Consider the following 18,434-nt stretch of genomic DNA (forward strand, 5'->3'; position numbering starts at 1 on the left):
AGAGTGGTTTCATTTTCCAGCATTATTGATATCGAAGTTTTTATTCTGGAATGTAAAATGCTAAGAAATTGACACGTGGAAAGACTAGGTTTTTATTGTGAACTAATAACTTTATTCAGAAAATGGATTTGTCTATTAAAAAATGTGTGCATGTTATACAATAATGTATGAAGATTGCTCCAAAAGTAATGCCTCCTATTTTATTGTGTTGGCCCACAATGTCATAGGTGGATGTTGGTGGTATAGCAGTAGAGGTTGAACATTTCTGCCACGTGACAGATGGCAGAATAGGTGCAGTCTGACAAAATGCCATTTGTCATGGGAGTGCTTATGAAGCAAAGGCTCATGGAATTCCTCCATGCAGAAAAAAATGCACCCATTGAGATTCACTGACAGTTGCTGAGTGTTTCTGGAGATCAAACAGCAGATGTGAGCTCGTAAGGTGGTGGTTGGTGTCTTTCAGCAGTGGCAACAGTGATGTTGAAGCTAAGCTACATTCAAGATGGCCATGCACTGCTGTTATACCACAGAATGAATCTTGATCTGAGGATTACAATTAGGGAATTGTGTCTGGAGCTGGATATTGGCTTCACTGCATTTGAAACATTAGCGGCAGCATTGTAATATTGCATAGTTTACACTGGGTGAGTCCCATGAATGCTCACACAGGAGCAGAAGGAACAACTGTGTGCAACTTTGTCAAGACCTATTAAACCAATACAAGGCCAAAGGTGAGAGCTTCCTGGATCACATCATTACCAGTGATGAGATGTGGTGTCACGCTACAAGTGAGAGGCAAAACAGCAGTCCATGGTGAGGCAACATGTGAATTCCTCATAGAAAAAAAGTTAAAGATGCAGCCCTCAGTGGGTAAACTGATGTGCCCTGTCTTTTGGGTTAGGAAAGCAGTGATACTTCTGGACTTCCTGGAACACAGACAAACCATCACCTCTGGCCTTAACATTGCAACACTGACTAAGCTGACAGCTCGAACTTACAGAGTCAGGTCAGAGAAGACAATCTTTCTCCTGCAACAAGATAACTCCAGGCTCCATACCAGTCTGAAGACTATGGAACACATTGCCAGTCTTAGCTGGACCGTCCTACCACACACACACTGTATATAGTCCAGATTTGACATGTTCTGACTTACATCTGTTTGGGCCGATGAAAGATGGACAGCATGGGTAGCATTTTCCTAGCAACAATGCTGTCGTAGCAGCAGTGAAACAGTCACCTCCACTAGTGCAGATTTTTGTGAATGTAGTATGCAGGCTGTTGTTCATCACTTGCAAAAATTCACAGCTAGTGGTGGTGGTGTTGAAAAGTAGTAGCTGAGAATTTCCTCTGTTGTACAGTGTGATTTTCCTCTTACTTTCTGTACTTTCCATGGAAATAAATAGGAGGCATTAGATTTGGAGCAAATTATATAGGAAGTGTCAATAAGAAACACTGTTTGCATGTTACTTCCCTGTGTAGATTATTAACCCTCTGGTTTCTGCTTATTTTGTAGGTTAAAAACCTGACTTTAAAAATAGAGCAAGAAACACAAAAGCGTTGTCTCACTCAAAATGACCTCAAGATGCAAACACAACAGGTCAACACCTTGAAAATGTCAGAGAAGCAGCTAAAACAGGAGAATAACCATCTTCAGGAAATCAAATTAAGTCTGGAGAAACAAAATAATGAACTCCGCAAGTGAGCAGAGTTGCTCTATTTTACTTTTTTTGAAGTATTGTTGATTTGTAGTTTTCGTAAAAGCCATTGATCTTCAAGATTTGTGCTGAAAACCTAAAATAAGAGAAGAAAGTGTAAAAGAAAACGGGGGGGGGCGGGGGGGGGGGGAGAACAGAATAATTGGAGGAGTTAAGAACCATGGATTTAGCAGAATGCTCAGGTAATTGATTTACTGTAAAAAGTATCGGCAGTCTAAGAGAGCTTATCAGAGTTGGCCAGTAATGCTAATACAGAGCTGTGAAGCGTAAGCAGGGGAAATATCCTGTATTAAGGATGTTTAATCAACCTGCTGAGCTTCAGGTAGACAGGAATTGTGTTGCCCTAGCAATTCTTCAGGTTCTTACAGTGAATAATTTGACTATTTAATAATATATTATATATTATATTATATAATTTAATAACTATTTAAAAAATTACACCAACAACATTCCTGTGACAGAAAACAAACAAACAAACAAACAAACAAATTGAGTGTGTAGATCATGTGTAACTTAGGCTTTGGTCTTCTATGACTTCTGAAGGCTTATGTTTTGATTCATCTTTTCTTCAAGCAAGATGCAGTTAATCACACAGAAAGCTGAATGTGGCAATTGCCATAAAAAAATAATGGTGGAAATCTTTTCTGCTACCTTGCTGATCTTTTTTTTATGTGACTGAGTGACTTTCTGAGTTATTTTAATAGGTGAATTCAAGAAGCGATTCCTGACAAAGAAGTTCTCAGAGACTGTTCTCTAGCAAAACCCAAAACAATCTGTCAGATCAGTGGTGTTTTACATGGAAATAACGTTCTATCAGTGGCTGTTTGCTTTATCAGTGACACTGCTGTAGCTAGTATGCTAACTGTATTAAACTGACAAAGACTCAGGTTGAAGTGCAGAATATAAAGAATGTGAATGCAGCCATTTCTTGCATCCAAACATTTTCTAGTTTGGAATCTTCATATCTTTTCTTTTATGTATTTTATTACTTTCTAGGGAACGTCAAGATGCAGATGGACAAATGAAAGAGCTTCAAGACCAACTTGAAGCTGAGCAGTATTTCTCAGTATGTATTATGCTTCATTACTTTTATACCAGTCTGTTCATTAGATATAACGTTATCTTTTCTCTTTCTCTCAGCCATGAAGCACTTCATCCTTCTAATTCAAAGTTAATTCTTTTTCCTGGGTCTGCCTTCTTTCTTGACTGCAGCCCTGTTACCACTCCTTGCTCTTGATCTCTAAGCGGAACGAAAGAGTTCATATTAAGAAATGGACCAGCTTTGGACGGGCATCCCAAGCACAGGTTAAGGGAAGGAAGTTGAGCAGCTCATTCCATAATGCAAATAATTTTCTGGACGTTTCAAGACTTTTGCATTCAGCATCTGGTCCAGGCAGTGTTGAAGCTGTATTGAAACAATCATATGGCATTACCAAACACATGCATTTAAGGCTCAGAAGGAAGTTATTGCATAATAACCAAACTTTGCAAAGATCCATTTTGCTTCAGTGTAATAGGCACAATAAATAGGGATTGTTAGAAATAATCACTAACATAAAAAGGTTAACTTAAATTAATAGTGCACTGCCAATCATACTAAAAGAAAAGGCCAAGGGTCTTGCTTGAGAATTGAAGGAAACTCACACTTTTACTGTGGTCTTTATATCAGTAAGGAGGATGAGTAGCTGGTCAAAAACTGCACATGTCAAAGGAGAGGAAAAAAAGGAAGGTTCAAGTCAGCTGACTGCCCTGGATGGCCCAGAGAGAGAATCCTGAGGGACTTCATCATGAAAGCCTTGCACTAAATCCACTGGCAGTTATCTGTCAATCAGCCATTCTTAGCATACAGAGCAGTGTAATTTTTCTTTAATTTCCTGTATAGCTCGAGGTTTGTATTCGCTGACCTATTTTTCTCTTCCTCTTTTGTCTTTTTCCTCTTGGGCTCTCATGTTGTTACAGTGCAATTGTATGGTTAAAATCCAAGCTCTACCTAATCTATTTCTGTTTCTATTTTAAAATAGTAGAGAAAAGAAAATTCAGTTTGCCAGCTTTATACAGTATGCTTACAAATGTATAAATTAGATTTCATTCATCTACCTGATCCAAATACACAGGAATTTTTTTTTTTGGGGGGGGAGGGAGAGTGTGTTTATTTTGTTGTTGTTTGAAAGAACAAGGGAACACCAAGCAAATAGCAACAACAAAAAAATAAAGCAAATAATATTTGGGAATCATTATGACCTGCAATGACCTTCACTTAAATGTAGAGGAAGCTTTGGATGGTTATGCTTGAACTGAGCATATGGTTAAAGAACAGCCTACCATGTCCTCTTGTATCAATTTTTGTGTGCCTTCGAGCTAGGTTATGTAAGTCACATCCTTTTCTTTCCTACTTCAAATTCTAGACTCTGTATAAGACACAAGTTCGAGAACTTAAAGAAGAATGTGAGGAGAAGACCAAACTTTGTAAAGAGATGCAGCAAAAGATACAAGAGTTACAGGATGAGAGGTACTGCTTGTACTGTTAACATATAGATCAGGGTAGCTTTCTCTTATTTTTGTTCAGGGGAGTTTGGTGGTTTATTTTATTTTGCTTTGTTGTTTGTTTTGTTTTAAGTAACCTCCCATTTTTTGAGTTAACAGTATGTATCAATAATTTGCAGAGATTCCTTGGCAGCACAGCTAGAAATCACTTTGACAAAAGCAGATTCAGAACAACTTGCACGTTCCATTGCTGAAGAACAGTACTCTGATTTGGAAAAAGAGAAGATTATGAAAGAACTGGAGATTAAAGAAATGATGGCTCGGCATAAACAGGAGCTTACTGAGAAGGATGCCACCATAGCCTCTGTGAGTAATATACATCATTATTTTGGTAGGGGTGTACGTGAGCATTGCAATTTGAGTTATCCATTGTAGTTTAGCATACTTAAATATGTTACACATTTAACTATTTATTTTCTTTGAATTAACTAGTTAAATATAAATATATATATATGTATCTTGTACCCTGTTTCTTCCCTGTATCTCTTCTGTGCCCCTGTGCTAGTCATCTTACACTTGTTCTGGTTTCTGTCTGAAGCATCTCCTTCTGTGCCGTAGTGTTTTCATATGTCATTGATTTTTAGATATATGGTCACATGTACTTTTTGTTTGTAGTTGGAGGAAGCAAATAGAACACTAACAAGCGACGTGGCTAATCTTGCTAATGAGAAAGAAGAACTAAACAATAAACTGAAGGAGGAACAAGAACGTATGTATTCTCAGAACCAAATACAATTCGTTATGCCTATAGTTTTGTTTCTAAAAATACTATTTTCTTTTGTAATGTGCTTTCATTTATATATTTGTGCTTGTTTGTTTAAATTACCGTGTTACAGAAATTGCAAAGTTAAAAGAAGAAGAAGCAAATATAGGAAATATTAAAGCACAGTTTGAAAAACAACTGTTGAATGAAAGAACACTGAAAACCCAGGTAAGCAAATATATCCAAAGAAATAAGTGTCGATGATTTAATAATGAAGTGTTCATATTTTTTCTAAAAAACTTAGCACTTCATTCTTTTCCTGATGAAGTAAAATATGTCAAATTTATCTTTTTTTGCCTCAGCTAAGTAGTGAAATTGCATCCTCTTCAGTTATTGCAGAGAAAGTCCTAATCTTCATGCAGTCCACCAACATAAGTCTTGATTTCAGTCAAATGAATTTTTCACTTGATTTAGGTTCCTCTGTAATTACCATAAAATGTTAATTCTGATTTTCGTATCAGATGTTTTTAACAGCAAGTGGCATTTTCATCCACTAGCTAATTGAAACTGAAGAGCATTTAAATGAGTAGAAGTCTTCTAAAGAAACATTTGTTTAAAGTGAAAATGGCAGCATTACCTTTATTCAGTTTTGATTAATGCAAGTAACTTTCTACTACCAGATATGCAGAGATCTTAGTTCACAGATTAAAAATGCTTGATCACAGGTAGTGGAGAAGACTATTTTTCTGCAGCATAGCTCTGTATTTATTTGTTTGTTTTTTGCTTCTGTTTCCTCATGGGAAGGCTGTGAATAAATTGGCTGAGATCATGAATCGGAAGGGTCCAGTCAAACGTGGAGCTGACACCGACGTACGGCGGAAGGAGAAGGAAAATAGGAAACTGCATATGGAACTGAAATCTGAACGAGAGAAGTTAACACAAATGATGATCAAGTATCAGAAAGAAATCAATGAAATGCAGGCAGTAAGATCCTCTTAACAAGTGTAAACATTGATACCATTTTCTGTAATGCTTAGTGAAATCGGTCGGTCTTGTAGTGTATACAGTCTCTATTCCTGAATTTCCTCGATCAAAAGAAAGATGCAGCACATGTATTGAGACTGACTGCAAAACCTCCATGATTTTAAGTTCAAATTTTCTTTGAGAAGCAGAGTATTGTGACAATAGGAAACCTTTATTTTTATCCTTACAGCAAATAGCAGAAGAGAGTCAGATACGAATTGAGCTCCAGATGACTCTGGACAGCAAAGACAGTGACATTGAACAGCTTCGGTCACAACTACAGTCATTACACATTGGTCTAGACAACAGTAGCATAGGCAGCGGGCCTGGAGATGCTGAGGCAGACGATGGATTCCCTGGTATGTTATTCATACTGATATTCCTATTTGAATTGGGATTTTTATCTGTTTTACCATGGAAACTGAAGTATTTGATATTTCTGGGGCTTTTTATCTTAATGTGTTTCTATCACTGACCAATGCTTTGATAGAGTTCACTATCCATGCACTAACTACTTCTATCAGTAATCATACTTCATTCTTAAATTTATTTAAAGATGTGTCTTTAAAAAACAGTATTGTCTGACATTGAAACTAATCCTTTTTCATCTTATTATACTGGTCTATTTGCAATTGTTATGTGATTAAATGTAAAACTAATCCTCTTTTTAGGGACACTGTTTTGACTTCTTTTCTACCTTTTTCCTCCTTTATTCTTTATGTTTAGTCCATATCACTCAGTCCCACACTATGGAATCCATGTCTTTTACCTACAAGCACTCTTCCACCTCTGTCAGTATTGCCACTAAGCCTTCCAGTTCTCGCATGCTTCTCGATTCTGATTCTGACTCAGAAGAAGAACCTTTGTCTTGTTCTCACAGCCCTACAGAAGTTGATAGCACAGGTGACATCCCTGAGACATGCTCGGTGTTGTCTTTATTGCTCCTTTTTTTCTATTTCAAAACTAACATTTACTAATACATGACTTTAAAAAAATGGCAGTAAGCAAAGTAATGACATGAAAAATTTACATGAAGTAATTGGCTTGTTTTATCTAAATGTTTATAGATGCTCATTGCCATTTATAAAACACTATTTTTATTAAAGCATTGAATAAATCCTTATTGTCTTGATCTTGAGGAAGACTATGCCCACTATCTTCAGCTATCTGCATGACCCTAGGATACCAGAAAGTCAAATCTTTGTGTTTCACTGAAGTGTTGAGATATGTCAGCCCTCACACTCTAAATGTACATTGCTTGGTCATAGAAATTCAGTCTTCTGAATGTTAACTTTTTTTTTTCCTTGCATTGAATCTTATATTCAGGGTTTTTTTTTGTAAGGAAAATAAAATTTATTTAAATTTGTTTTTCCTGATGCATAAAGAATATAATGAAATTATACAGCTCTGGTAAAACAGAACTTTGTTTCATTAGTTCTGTACCCTTTCCGTATGACTGCACTGTCTTGAGTAACATTTCTGCCTAGTGTTAATGTCAGAGATGGGATTTTCTAATTACATTCACATTTCTGTATTTTACATGGGGCACTTCTAAGTTGTGAATGTCTTTCAAAGGCAGAGCTTGTTTTGGAGTACTGACATTATTTCCTCAAACTGGAGTAAAGCATAATGCCTGTCTTCTGCTTATTTCATTCTCTGCTAAAAGAATCACTAAGTATTTATATAATATTTCCTTGTTAGCTGTTGCTGTGGTATGTGCATGGTTTTATTTTGTTCTAAAGTACAATCCTGTCTAAACTAGGACTATTTTCTAACAGCAGATTGGAGATAGGATGTTGTGGGGTTTTATTTCTTCCTGATGCTTACAAACATACTGGGAAAATGTTGGAATATTCTTCAAGTCTCTGTAGGCATAACAGAAATTCTACGAATACCTTAATCGTTGTTTGTTAACCTACATTAAATGTGGGCACAAGTCTGCCAGTGCCCTCTCTTGAGAAAGAAAATAGCTTTTGCAGTTGCAGGGCATGTCCTTTAACGGTTTAATGGTTGTCAATGTTAATGGCTTCAGAATTTTTAACTCAGAGAGGGAAGGGGAAAATTCCTTCCCACACTGGGTGGAAACTGCTATATATAGGGGTACTGTGAAAAATAGTGTCTAAGACTACAAGATACTACGTGTCACTGAGCGCGTGGGAAGATTGATCCTGGCAGGCTTTGGGTTACTACTGAAATGTGTACATCAAACAACAGTTGAGGAGTTAATGCTGTAGATAGATGTCATAGAATCATATCGTATCGTAGAATATAGAATCACAGAATGGCCTGGGTTGAAAAGGACCACAGTGATCATCTAGTTTCAACTAGATGCTATGTGCAGGGTCACCAAGCACCACACAAGGCTGCCCAGAGCCACATCCAGCCTGGCCTTGAATGCCTCCAGGGATGGGGCATCTGACTGTTGCAATGGTGTAGCATTAAATATCACAAGAAAGGGCAGTTGAATTTAGGCAAGGCCTAGGGCTTAGCCAAAAATTACTTACTCTGGAATAGAAATTCTAGGAGATTTAGGCACAATTAGAAATATGGAGAAATTCATAGTGCAAAAAAAAAAAGATATGAATTAGAATATAAAACTTCTGAATTTTTACCCCGAGTAGAGAGGTTTATTTATAGGCTTATTGGTGGTGGTACTTTGCTCTGTTTTGTCTTTTATATATAATTGGATGTTGCGTGGTCTACTAATATCTTTAGAAACATTCTTCTAAGTCTTAAAGGTTGATAGACTTTTTTAAAAGTCTTTAGAAATAACAGCAATAATGATTAAGGGAATGTGTGTGGTATCACTGCAAGTTTGCTCTTCCCCTTCTTCCTCTTACCTACTAGTTTATTGTAATCACAGTGTTTGTTATTGCTGTATGGGGGAATACACTAATTGATTTCTCAAAATTTACTGTGATAAACTCTGCAAGATGTTATATGTTCTCAGCTTTGCTCTGTTACTTTTTTATTGATCTTCAGTGCATATTTTTAAATGCACAGTAGGCTCAAAAAGAATGTTTTGTGAATACTTATGTTCTTCACTGTATGTTTTGTTTTTTGTTTTGTTCTTCCAGAATCAAGATTGGAAGGCTGGTTATCCCTACCTGTTCGAAATAACACTAAAAAATTTGGTTGGGTTAAAAAGGTAAACAATAATAATACAACAATTTTCTTTTTGCAATCTCTTATTGTTTCATGTGTAGTTTGGATTTTATTTTCGCTGCAGATTTTCAGCGCTTTCTTCAATACGTATTCTTGTAATTACTTAAGTGTATAGTATAAAAGTATAAAAAGTATAGTAGCTTATATGTAGCTATGTCTGAGGGTTACAGAAGTTGGACCAGATGAACTTCAGAAGTCCTTTCCAACCTAAGCCATTCTCTGAACATATAATTCTGTTAAGGCATTTTTTTTTTGTCCTACCAGAGCTGAAAACAGCTGCTTACAGACTTCAGACATTTGTATGTTCTCAACAGCATCATGTAACTAGAACTCATTACGGACTGGAAACATGCTTTTCACAAATTCCTTGTTTAAGAGAGAAAACTAACGGCTGTGCATCTGCGCTGTGCAACCCTCACTTGCTGATTGCTTTTCAGTAGCCTCTTTGGTGGTCTTTGCCCAAAGAGAAACCAATGCCGTTTATATCAGTTTGCTCAGTCAAACTGTTCATTCTGGATAAAGTTCTAGAAATTTGAGTTCTTAGGGGTACCTGATTTTCTGAACTTTGTGAGTGTGATGCCTATTAGTTGTGAGCTGCACGTGTAAAATAGGCATCCTAAGACGATAATTGCTGCTGCTCTGAGAGAAAATTAAATCTGTAAATTAGAAACTAAAAATTTTTGAGTTAATCTCTCTCTTACTTTCATTTTGATCTCCTCACAGATGCTTACATTTGTTTAAGTACCAACTAATATGACAATGTAAACTAATGCATCAGGTAGTAAAATTTCATAGTGCAGTTAATTTACTGACAAAGTATGGAGTCAAGATACAGTACTACTATTATGCTTTTAGCTACCATTCAAAACTGTAGAAAAATATTTCTGTCACATCTTTGATGTGATCAGTTGGATTATAATGTATGTTTTATTCTTTTCTGCCTCCTAACAGTATGTAATTGTAAGCAGTAAGAAGATCCTGTTCTATGACAGCGAACAAGATAAAGAGCAATCCAATCCCTATATGGTATTAGACATAGAGTGAGTATTAGCACACAAGATTGCTTCCTCTGGTTTGCAGGTGGACTTTGTCAGAAAGGCCTTTTAGAAAGATGTGGCCTTGTATCACAGTGCCAGTTGGAGTGTACTTTTGCACTTAGCTCTGTTTAGATGTTTGTTAGCCAACACAGAGCGCTCAACTGGCATAAGGGAAGTGCTTTCACTAGCTCAGCTAGACACCTCTCACACACACTGTAGCAAGAAATGTTAAGAAATCTGAAGCTGAGAGGCTATAGTTTTCAGTGTTTGTACATTTTCACTACAATGCATGCTTATAGGTGGGTTCTGTAATTAATTTATTTCCTTAACAAACACAGATTTTGGCTATTTGAAGGCTGGAGTCTGAACAGAGGATTGTGTTAGAAAGCTCCCAGCAATCACTGAAGTCAGCTTTTCATTGCTATCATTTTTTTTCATAAATACAGCTGTATATTTGTGACTTGTGTTTATTTAGGGCTTGGAAATCCGTGTGCAGGACTGAAAGACAGGATTATTGCTTGTATATTGATAACATTAATTTTTGTCTTTATTGAAACAATTTCTTACAGCAAACTATTCCATGTCCGACCAGTCACCCAGACTGATGTGTACAGAGCAGATGCCAAGGAAATTCCAAGGATATTCCAGGTATTCAATAATAAATTAATGTTTATAGTGTAACATGCATCACATACTATATTTGGAAACATATTCCTCTAACTTTGTCTAAGTGAAGCTTTTACTTCAAAGTTGTTGAAAATATTCATTCCAGTGTTATTCTTTGGTTTTTCTAATTCAGGAATTATTCTGAATATGTTTTTGTCATAAAGGAGTTCTGAGATTATTATGCTTTAATTCTAGATTCTATATGCTAATGAAGGAGAGAGCAAAAAGGAGCAGGAATTTCCTGTGGAGCCTATGGGAGAGAAGTCAAATTATATTTGTCACAAAGGACACGAGTTTATACCTACTCTTTATCACTTTCCAACCAATTGTGAAGCTTGTATGAAGCCTCTTTGGCATATGTTTAAACCTCCTCCTGCTCTGGAATGTCGCCGTTGCCATATCAAATGTCACAAAGATCATATGGATAAAAAAGAAGAGATTATAGCACCTTGCAAAGGTAATTAGCAGATATTTGAGTATGTGTATAGTTGCTGGAGTCACAAGGCATGCTAATGAATCACAGGGTCCTATCTGTGACACCAACTAAACTTCAAGAGGTAGGTTTTTCTTCAGTGGGTATGTAAAATTTTCTGAAGGTGTCTACAAGAGGATCAGCTCACTGTTATGAGTGAATGCCATGTGGGTGGATGGCTTCATACCTGCTGTGTTGTCAGCATCACACAGGTAGAGCATAGTTGTAAGACTGCTCACACTGTTGTGCAGCATTGCTGAGTGAAGCAATAGTGAGTTTTAGGAAATGGATGATATTTAGTGAAATTTTTTATGTAGGGGACATGTTAAGAAAAATAACAATTATTATTAATTTTTATTTGAAAAACTCTTACTACAGTGTATTATGATATTTCAACGGCGAAGAATCTACTACTGTTAGCTAATTCTACAGAAGAACAGCAAAAATGGGTGAGCCGACTGGTGAAAAAAATACCCAAGAAACCTCCAGCACCAGACCCCTTTGCTAGATCTTCTCCCAGAACTTCTATGAAGGTACAGCCAAACCAGTCCATCAGACGACCAAGTCGACAGCTTCCTCCAAACAAACCAAGGTAACACAAGAGCTGCTATGTATTTTATTGTTCAAAACATTTTACTGCAATTAATGTGATATATGTTGATATCAGTAGTTGACAACAATGTTGGCAACCACTGATATGTAATCTAGTATGTCATCTTCTGTAAACCTCATGTGAGTAATAAGAACCATCATTATGTTTGTTTACTCGTTCAAAGGACATTGCACTATCTGTTATTTAGCCTACCATTACTGATAACATATGTTACTACTGTTTCTGTGAACTAGAAGCTGGTAGGGAATATGAAGCTTAGATATGTCAAGAGTCATTAAGAGGGTTGTGAGGTTTTTAAGGAAACAAAACTGTACCTGATTAAAAGCTAAGCTATGACATTAAGTACTTGTCATTCTAATGAACCTTGGAGAGAACTGGGTGCCTTCAAAAAGCAATCTAGAAGAGCTTACGCATAGCAAAAGAATGCATGTCTTTTCTTTCTTGCTGGGTGGTTTGGAGGAATGCGTTTGAATTCCTGCCCCACTCTAATGTTAGAAACATCACTGAGGATTTTTGTGTTAGAGTGTGATTCATCTGACCAAATGTATCTATGTCTAGCTCTGCTTACAGAGTCATATATAGGAAGAGTTGTTTGTAAGATTGAATTTGTGTTATCCCAATAAAAAGGAGAAAGTAGGAAGGGAGCATAGAGTGCTCTTCAACACGTACAGCACAAGGTTATTCAGATGAATCTCTCTTTTGCATCTATGCCCATGCAGGTTTCACAGTGTGGTGCCATTTTCTGCATTGGTAGACATCCGTCTGAGTGTCACTCATTCTTTTTGAAAGAGAGCAAGTAGACATGAAGTGATGGTCACCATTTGGTCAAATAGCTAAAACACTTGCCAAAGGGTGGGAGAGTTGGTTTCAGCTCTTTACCCAGCCCAGAAATACTCATGCTCCTGTCTCATGTTTCCTAAAAGAGCAGTCTTACTGTCACGTTGCTCTCATGTGGGAAATAAATGTCTATAAAAAACAGAGTTCTATTATTGGATTAGTTTTAAAGAGCAAAATCCTATGCTGTAGCCATAGAAGTGATAACATTTAGCAGGTGGCATTTAAGTGATTGCACAGTATTCTGCACAGTATTCTGGATTTTTCAGTTTGCTGTTTTCATCGCCTAGCATACTGCTGGGTTTATTAAAGAGGAAAGAACAGTTAAGGTTATGAAGTTAATACTTGGTTGTATTAATCTCCAGTTTTTGACACCCTGTGTAAATTTCTATCTATCCGCCTTTCTTTTCTTTGTTGCCATATAACAGCAGCAATGGCCAGTTCAGCAAAGGCTTATTTTTTATTGTTGTTATTGTTTTTCACCTTTGCACTTTTGAGAGATAACTTGGGAGTGATAGTTTTGGTCTTGTTTCTGTGATCAGACTATCACCAGTATCTCAGCTGGCTGCTTGAAAACAGGGTTGGGTGAATCAACAGAATTACAATAGGGAATGCAGTGTAATCATGCTCCACTGTATTGTGATGCTACTGTAATCACAAAACAGCTCTATGTAGGAAGATTTGGATATTTAAAAAAAAGTGCAGTAAAATTTAATGTATGGTAATGCATAGCGAAAGGACTCAAACAAAGCAATATAACTTTCCTCCAAATTTCCCTTGTTATCAAATCTTTGATTGTTTACTTCACATACCTTAAAAGAAAGTCTGACCTTATAATTTGAATTTTAAATGATTACTTTTTTTTTAATTCTATCCATGAAAGTGAAGAATTTAATTGTTCCATTTTAGGGAATGATTATTGAAGGGATTCTTGGTGTAAAATTAGCCAAAATAATTGGATTGAAGCGCAAATCAATGAAACATTATTCATGGCAAACTGGAGGACAAGTAAAACTATGCTTCTGTATTTCCATATTCTGGTTGGTTAGCATTATTTTGTTTCTTATTATTGACATATAAAAGGTATTTAATAAATTCTGATTCTTTTTCCATAGCTATCCTTAATTGCTCAGAAAGAAAATTTTCTTGTTACACCATTCTTATTTCAATCTTCATGATGTTTTTTTTACTAAATGCCTTCATAACAGTACCTGCTCTTCCCATTCTTTTTATTGTGATCCTCCTCCATTCAGCTGGTGATTCTTTTTTTCCCCATTTCCTTCTATCCATATATTTTCTGTCTGTATATTTCGTATTTCATGATGGTGGGAGAAGGAGGAGGATGGATACATTGGTGTGTAAACGATTTTATGGATGCAGTTAAAATTTTCAAGTTGCCTTTTCAAATGTACCTGGCAGCTTAGAAGTTACAAGTGGAAAACTGTAATTCTATGAGGTCATTTAGCCTTAATGCAGGTTTGTCAAACCTGTGGAAATCTGTATGGATGTAAATACTTCTAATTAGAAACCACATACCTAAAAATCATTGTTGGTGCTATAACCAATTAGCATCTGACTGTTGCTTCCATGAGGTTTCCATTTTCCATTATGAAGATTACTGAGAATGAAAACCTAGTTGCCAGCTTAATAAGTAGCTGGGGACAAGCTGGAGGTGAGCAACAGATTGAGGGAAGAGATTTCACTCCTCTGTTCTCCACTAGTATGTGGTGAGATACTGCTGCAGATACTTCAAAGAGGACTTTTGCCAGCTGTGGAAAGTCCAGCAGAGACCACCAGGATGGTCAAGGCTGGAGTACTTGTCCTGTGAAGAGAAGGTTGGTGAGCTGGGCTCGGTCAGCCTGGATGAGGGCTGGCTCTGGGAAGCCTACTAGGCCTGTGGAGAGATTCCAGCTGAAGACAAACAAAAGCTTTTTCCCAGTGAGGATAGTCAGGGAGAGAGAGAGGGCTATTGGGGCTGGGTGGGCTCCAGCCTTATCATAGAATGGCTTGGGTTGGAAGGGACCACACTGCCTGCCCACCCAACCCCTGCCATGGGTTGGCCCCCCACCAGCTCAGGCTGCCCAGGACCCACCCGACCTGGCCTTGAGTGCCTGTGGGCACCCACAGCTCTCTGGGCAGCTGTGCCAGGGCCTCACTGCCCTCTGAGCAAAGAATTTTCTCCTGACATCTAACCTAAATCTCCCGTTCCCCCTAGTCCTACCACAGTCAGACCATGTAAAAAGTCATTCTCCCTCCTGTTTATGACTTCCCTTGAAGTACTGGAAGTGAGGTGCTGGAGTTTTTCAAGACCTGACTGCAAAAAAATCCCAGAGGTCCTGGGCTGACGTTTGGAAGTTTAATTTAAGTGTAATAACTTTAAAAGCTGAAAAGCCATTGAAAACTGAAATCTGCTTTGTTTAAAGGATGCAATTAACTAAACTAAACACTGTAGCATGTTATATTTAAAACATCCTAAAGCTTTTCTTTAGTGTATGGTTTTTATCTCTGCTTCATATAGGTGGCATGTAATCCTGACTTCAATCCTGAGTTCACTGGAAAAATGACCAGATTGAGTTTCATTTCCTGTACATTAAGGAGTTAGTACTTCAGATGTTCATCTGAAATCCTTCTATAGTAGCAGAAAGATGAATGCCTCTAGACAATGATTCATCCCATCCCAGCATAAGTGCCTAAAATAGGTGAAATGACTCATTTGCTGAAATAATATGCTCTCCATTCTGTAGGAACATGGGCAGTGATGCATAGAGAACAAGTTGATACATCCTCTTTTTTGGCATAGCCTAAGTTAAAAACAATGAGGCTACAGTACATCTGTCTAGGGTGATCTCACTGTATTTAGGATAAATGGCAAAATCCCACTGTATTTGTGAGCTCAGGTGACACTTTTATTCAGTGTTCTATTCAACAACCAGATTACTCAGTTTTATTAAAAAGACATAGATCTGAAAGGGATGGTAGGTGAGCATGAAGCTGCGTGTTGGTCAACAGAACTGCAGCAAAACAGAAAGATAATTTTATGAAATGTGTGCGTTGGTCTTTTCTACTGAAATTTTGGGGGAGAATAAGCAATACGGTAAGTGTTCTGTAGAATTTAATTACTTGTGATGAATCTCCTTTGAATACAATATTTGTGGCTTCCCGAACAGCAATTGAATGTTCATACTCCATAGCAGGCAGAGGAAGGAGCCCATCTATGTTAAGACAGTTATTTTAAAAGTTATAGTGATAATAAATGGAATTTTGAAGCTTCTTGTAGGAGTGTGACACACATTAAACATCAAACCCTCCTGTTGCAGATTACTTGATCTGGCATTTAAAGACTGGGATTGGTCATTTGATGATGTTGATGATATTGATGATGATGATGATGATGATGACGATGTTTTTGATTTCTGAAGAAGTATAAGGGGTAAATCTAAATAGTGAGGAATGGATTTGTTTGCCTTTGAATACAGCATGCTATGTTGGATTTTGATTCTCAAAGCAGAGAAAAGTACAAGATCTCATTTTGAGATTTTACACAGTAAAAATGAGATTCTGTTTCGTGGTGTCAAATTCTTTTAGAGGAGCCATTAAAATGGTGTTTTTGCCTTTTCGGTGTTCTTATTTTTCTAATTTTAGATCTTTGTTCAAAATTCATGTCTGCCTGCCCCAAAAGAAAGTATCTCTTGTTGTCAGAGTAGTAGTTCATCTGTAGTGCTAATGCTGCTAACCTCTGCAAACAATTACTGAAGGCTAAAAAGGGAGGTTATAACAGTTGGAATTTACCTAAAATACAATTGCTATTTACAAATAATTTTTTTCTTAAGCTTTTAACCTGAATTGATGTGTCCATGGCTAGCAGACATGAAATCACAGTTCTGCATTTTGCTTTTTCTACCTGTGTTATGAAGTGAATTTGACTTGGCTTTCCTTTGCAGTGCTGTGCTTTTTGGGTACCTAACAACGTGTTATAAAACTATGTAAACAAACAGGCTTTGCAGCTTCTGTGGTGCGGTTTCTTTGACTGCTTTAGAACAGATGCAGCTGTGTTCTTGATCTAATTTGCCCCATGGCTTACCTTAAAAACACTGTGAATGTACTTGGACTTTACCCTCGTATGTTACAAGGGGGATTAATTGTTTTGGGCTCATAATGCGTAAGGTTGTACTAAAGTACTATGATGCTGTTGAATGCAGAGGAATGACTTTTTCCCAAGCTTACTGATAAGGTCATCTCAAAGAAGGATTCTGAGGTATGTTCTTGTCACACATTCATTCACTGCCTGTACTGACCAAACTTTCTGCTTCTTTTCCAGCTAACTGCTTTCCATGAATGCAGACGCAACTCGAGGTGATAATTTTCTTCCTGTTACAGCAAGACTGAAACATATCCCAAAATATATTAAAAATATATATTTTCCTGAGAGATTGTGCTATATATATCAGAGGTTTACATTTTTGCTGCAATATAAATTACTAATCTCTGAGGGTTTTCCTGTATTCCCCCGAGTGACTGATCAAACGAGGAATGGCTGGTAAATACTAAAAGGATATGTTAGGTCACCTTTTAAATTCTGTTCCACAAAAGCTTTCTCGGCAAGACACATACACTACATTTCATAAAAGGATTGAGAGCAATGAGTATTTAAACTGAAGAAAGTGACTTCTCAGCTTTCATGAAGATGCCACCAGCATGCCTGCGAGAACAGGAGGACGATCCATCGTAGTGATATAGACTGCATCTGTAAGAAGTGACCATTATACTGTGTATATATATTGTACTGTAATACTGCAAGAGGGTTTTAAAAATCTTTCCACTTTATTTTTTTATGCTTATTAATCAGATACCGTTACTTATTGCAGTTGCAACTATGCACTTGTATAAAGCCATAATGTTGAAGTTTATATCATTCATACATGTCTATCAAAAGCTGCATGTCAGTGTTCAGCAGCTAGTTCAAAGTATATGCTAGTTTCAGCTGCGTCATCATGGGCAGTCCTGTTTTACCTGTCTAATTGCCTTAATTTAATTTTTTTTTCGAGTTTTTTTTGGCCCATTCTCTGTATTTAAGGAAAAAAAGGTTTACCAGCTCTTAGGATGCAATTTTGCTTTGTGGCAGAAAAAAATAGTGCACTATTTTTACACCTAGTAGGTATATCAATGTCAACTTACTTTGAATGTATATCGACTGGTTTTGAGGGTGGAGAAGTGTTGGTTACAAAAACAATGTCTGATAAGAATGGACTTACTAGACCACGTGTTTATACATGTAACTGCTCATCCAGCCCTTCTTACAAACCTCAATATAGTTATTGACTTATATTAACCCTCATTAAGTGCTATGAAAACTTCATTTTGCCTTGTTTTTGCATACTCTCCTAGATGTGTGTTTATTTCTGGAAGAAAAAAAAGAGAATCTGTGATTATTTTTTACATTTCACAACACAACACCCAAGAAGCGTCACAGACTTTAAAGAAAACTAATACATACTGTAGATGTATTTTAAAGTTTTAAATCTGGTTCTCTAGCACATAGCTGTAGGCATAGATAAATATTCCAGTAGTGTGTTTTGAGAACTGATAGCTGGGAATAAAGGGCCTCAGAGGCACTTAATTGGACTTTTTTTTTTTTTTTTTACTTGGGAGTTGTACAAAAAAT

At 36.9% G+C, this 18,434-nt stretch overlaps 1 protein-coding gene across 3 annotated transcripts in view; it reads left to right on the forward strand.

The window, feature by feature from the left end:
* ROCK2 (Rho associated coiled-coil containing protein kinase 2) overlaps positions 1–18,097 on the forward strand; it is a 92,453-nt gene extending 74,356 nt beyond the window's left edge. The window contains exons 19-34 of one of the 3 annotated variants that reach the window (XM_042891938.1): positions 1,514–1,698; positions 2,712–2,781; positions 4,121–4,224; positions 4,379–4,565; positions 4,875–4,968; positions 5,096–5,190; positions 5,767–5,946; positions 6,176–6,344; positions 6,712–6,888; positions 9,063–9,133; positions 10,102–10,190; positions 10,757–10,835; positions 11,049–11,310; positions 11,704–11,917; positions 16,090–16,202; positions 17,091–18,097. In XM_042891938.1, coding sequence (XP_042747872.1) covers positions 1,514–1,698; positions 2,712–2,781; positions 4,121–4,224; positions 4,379–4,565; positions 4,875–4,968; positions 5,096–5,190; positions 5,767–5,946; positions 6,176–6,344; positions 6,712–6,888; positions 9,063–9,133; positions 10,102–10,190; positions 10,757–10,835; positions 11,049–11,310; positions 11,704–11,917; positions 16,090–16,189 — 2,076 coding nt within the window. In that variant the 3' untranslated portion in view covers positions 16,190–16,202; positions 17,091–18,097. The remainder of the gene's footprint in view (positions 1–1,513; positions 1,699–2,711; positions 2,782–4,120; positions 4,225–4,378; positions 4,566–4,874; positions 4,969–5,095; positions 5,191–5,766; positions 5,947–6,175; positions 6,345–6,711; positions 6,889–9,062; positions 9,134–10,101; positions 10,191–10,756; positions 10,836–11,048; positions 11,311–11,703; positions 11,918–16,089; positions 16,203–17,090) is intronic. The other 2 variants (XM_042891945.1, XM_042891953.1) reach the window with 2 other exon arrangements.
* Positions 18,098–18,434: the final 337 nt, after the last annotated feature.

This window comes from Lagopus leucura, unplaced genomic scaffold, assembly GCF_019238085.1.
Source record: "Lagopus leucura isolate 7727_CA_CO unplaced genomic scaffold, USGS_WTPT01 Super-Scaffold_73, whole genome shotgun sequence".
Taxonomy (NCBI): Eukaryota; Metazoa; Chordata; class Aves; order Galliformes; family Phasianidae; genus Lagopus; species Lagopus leucura.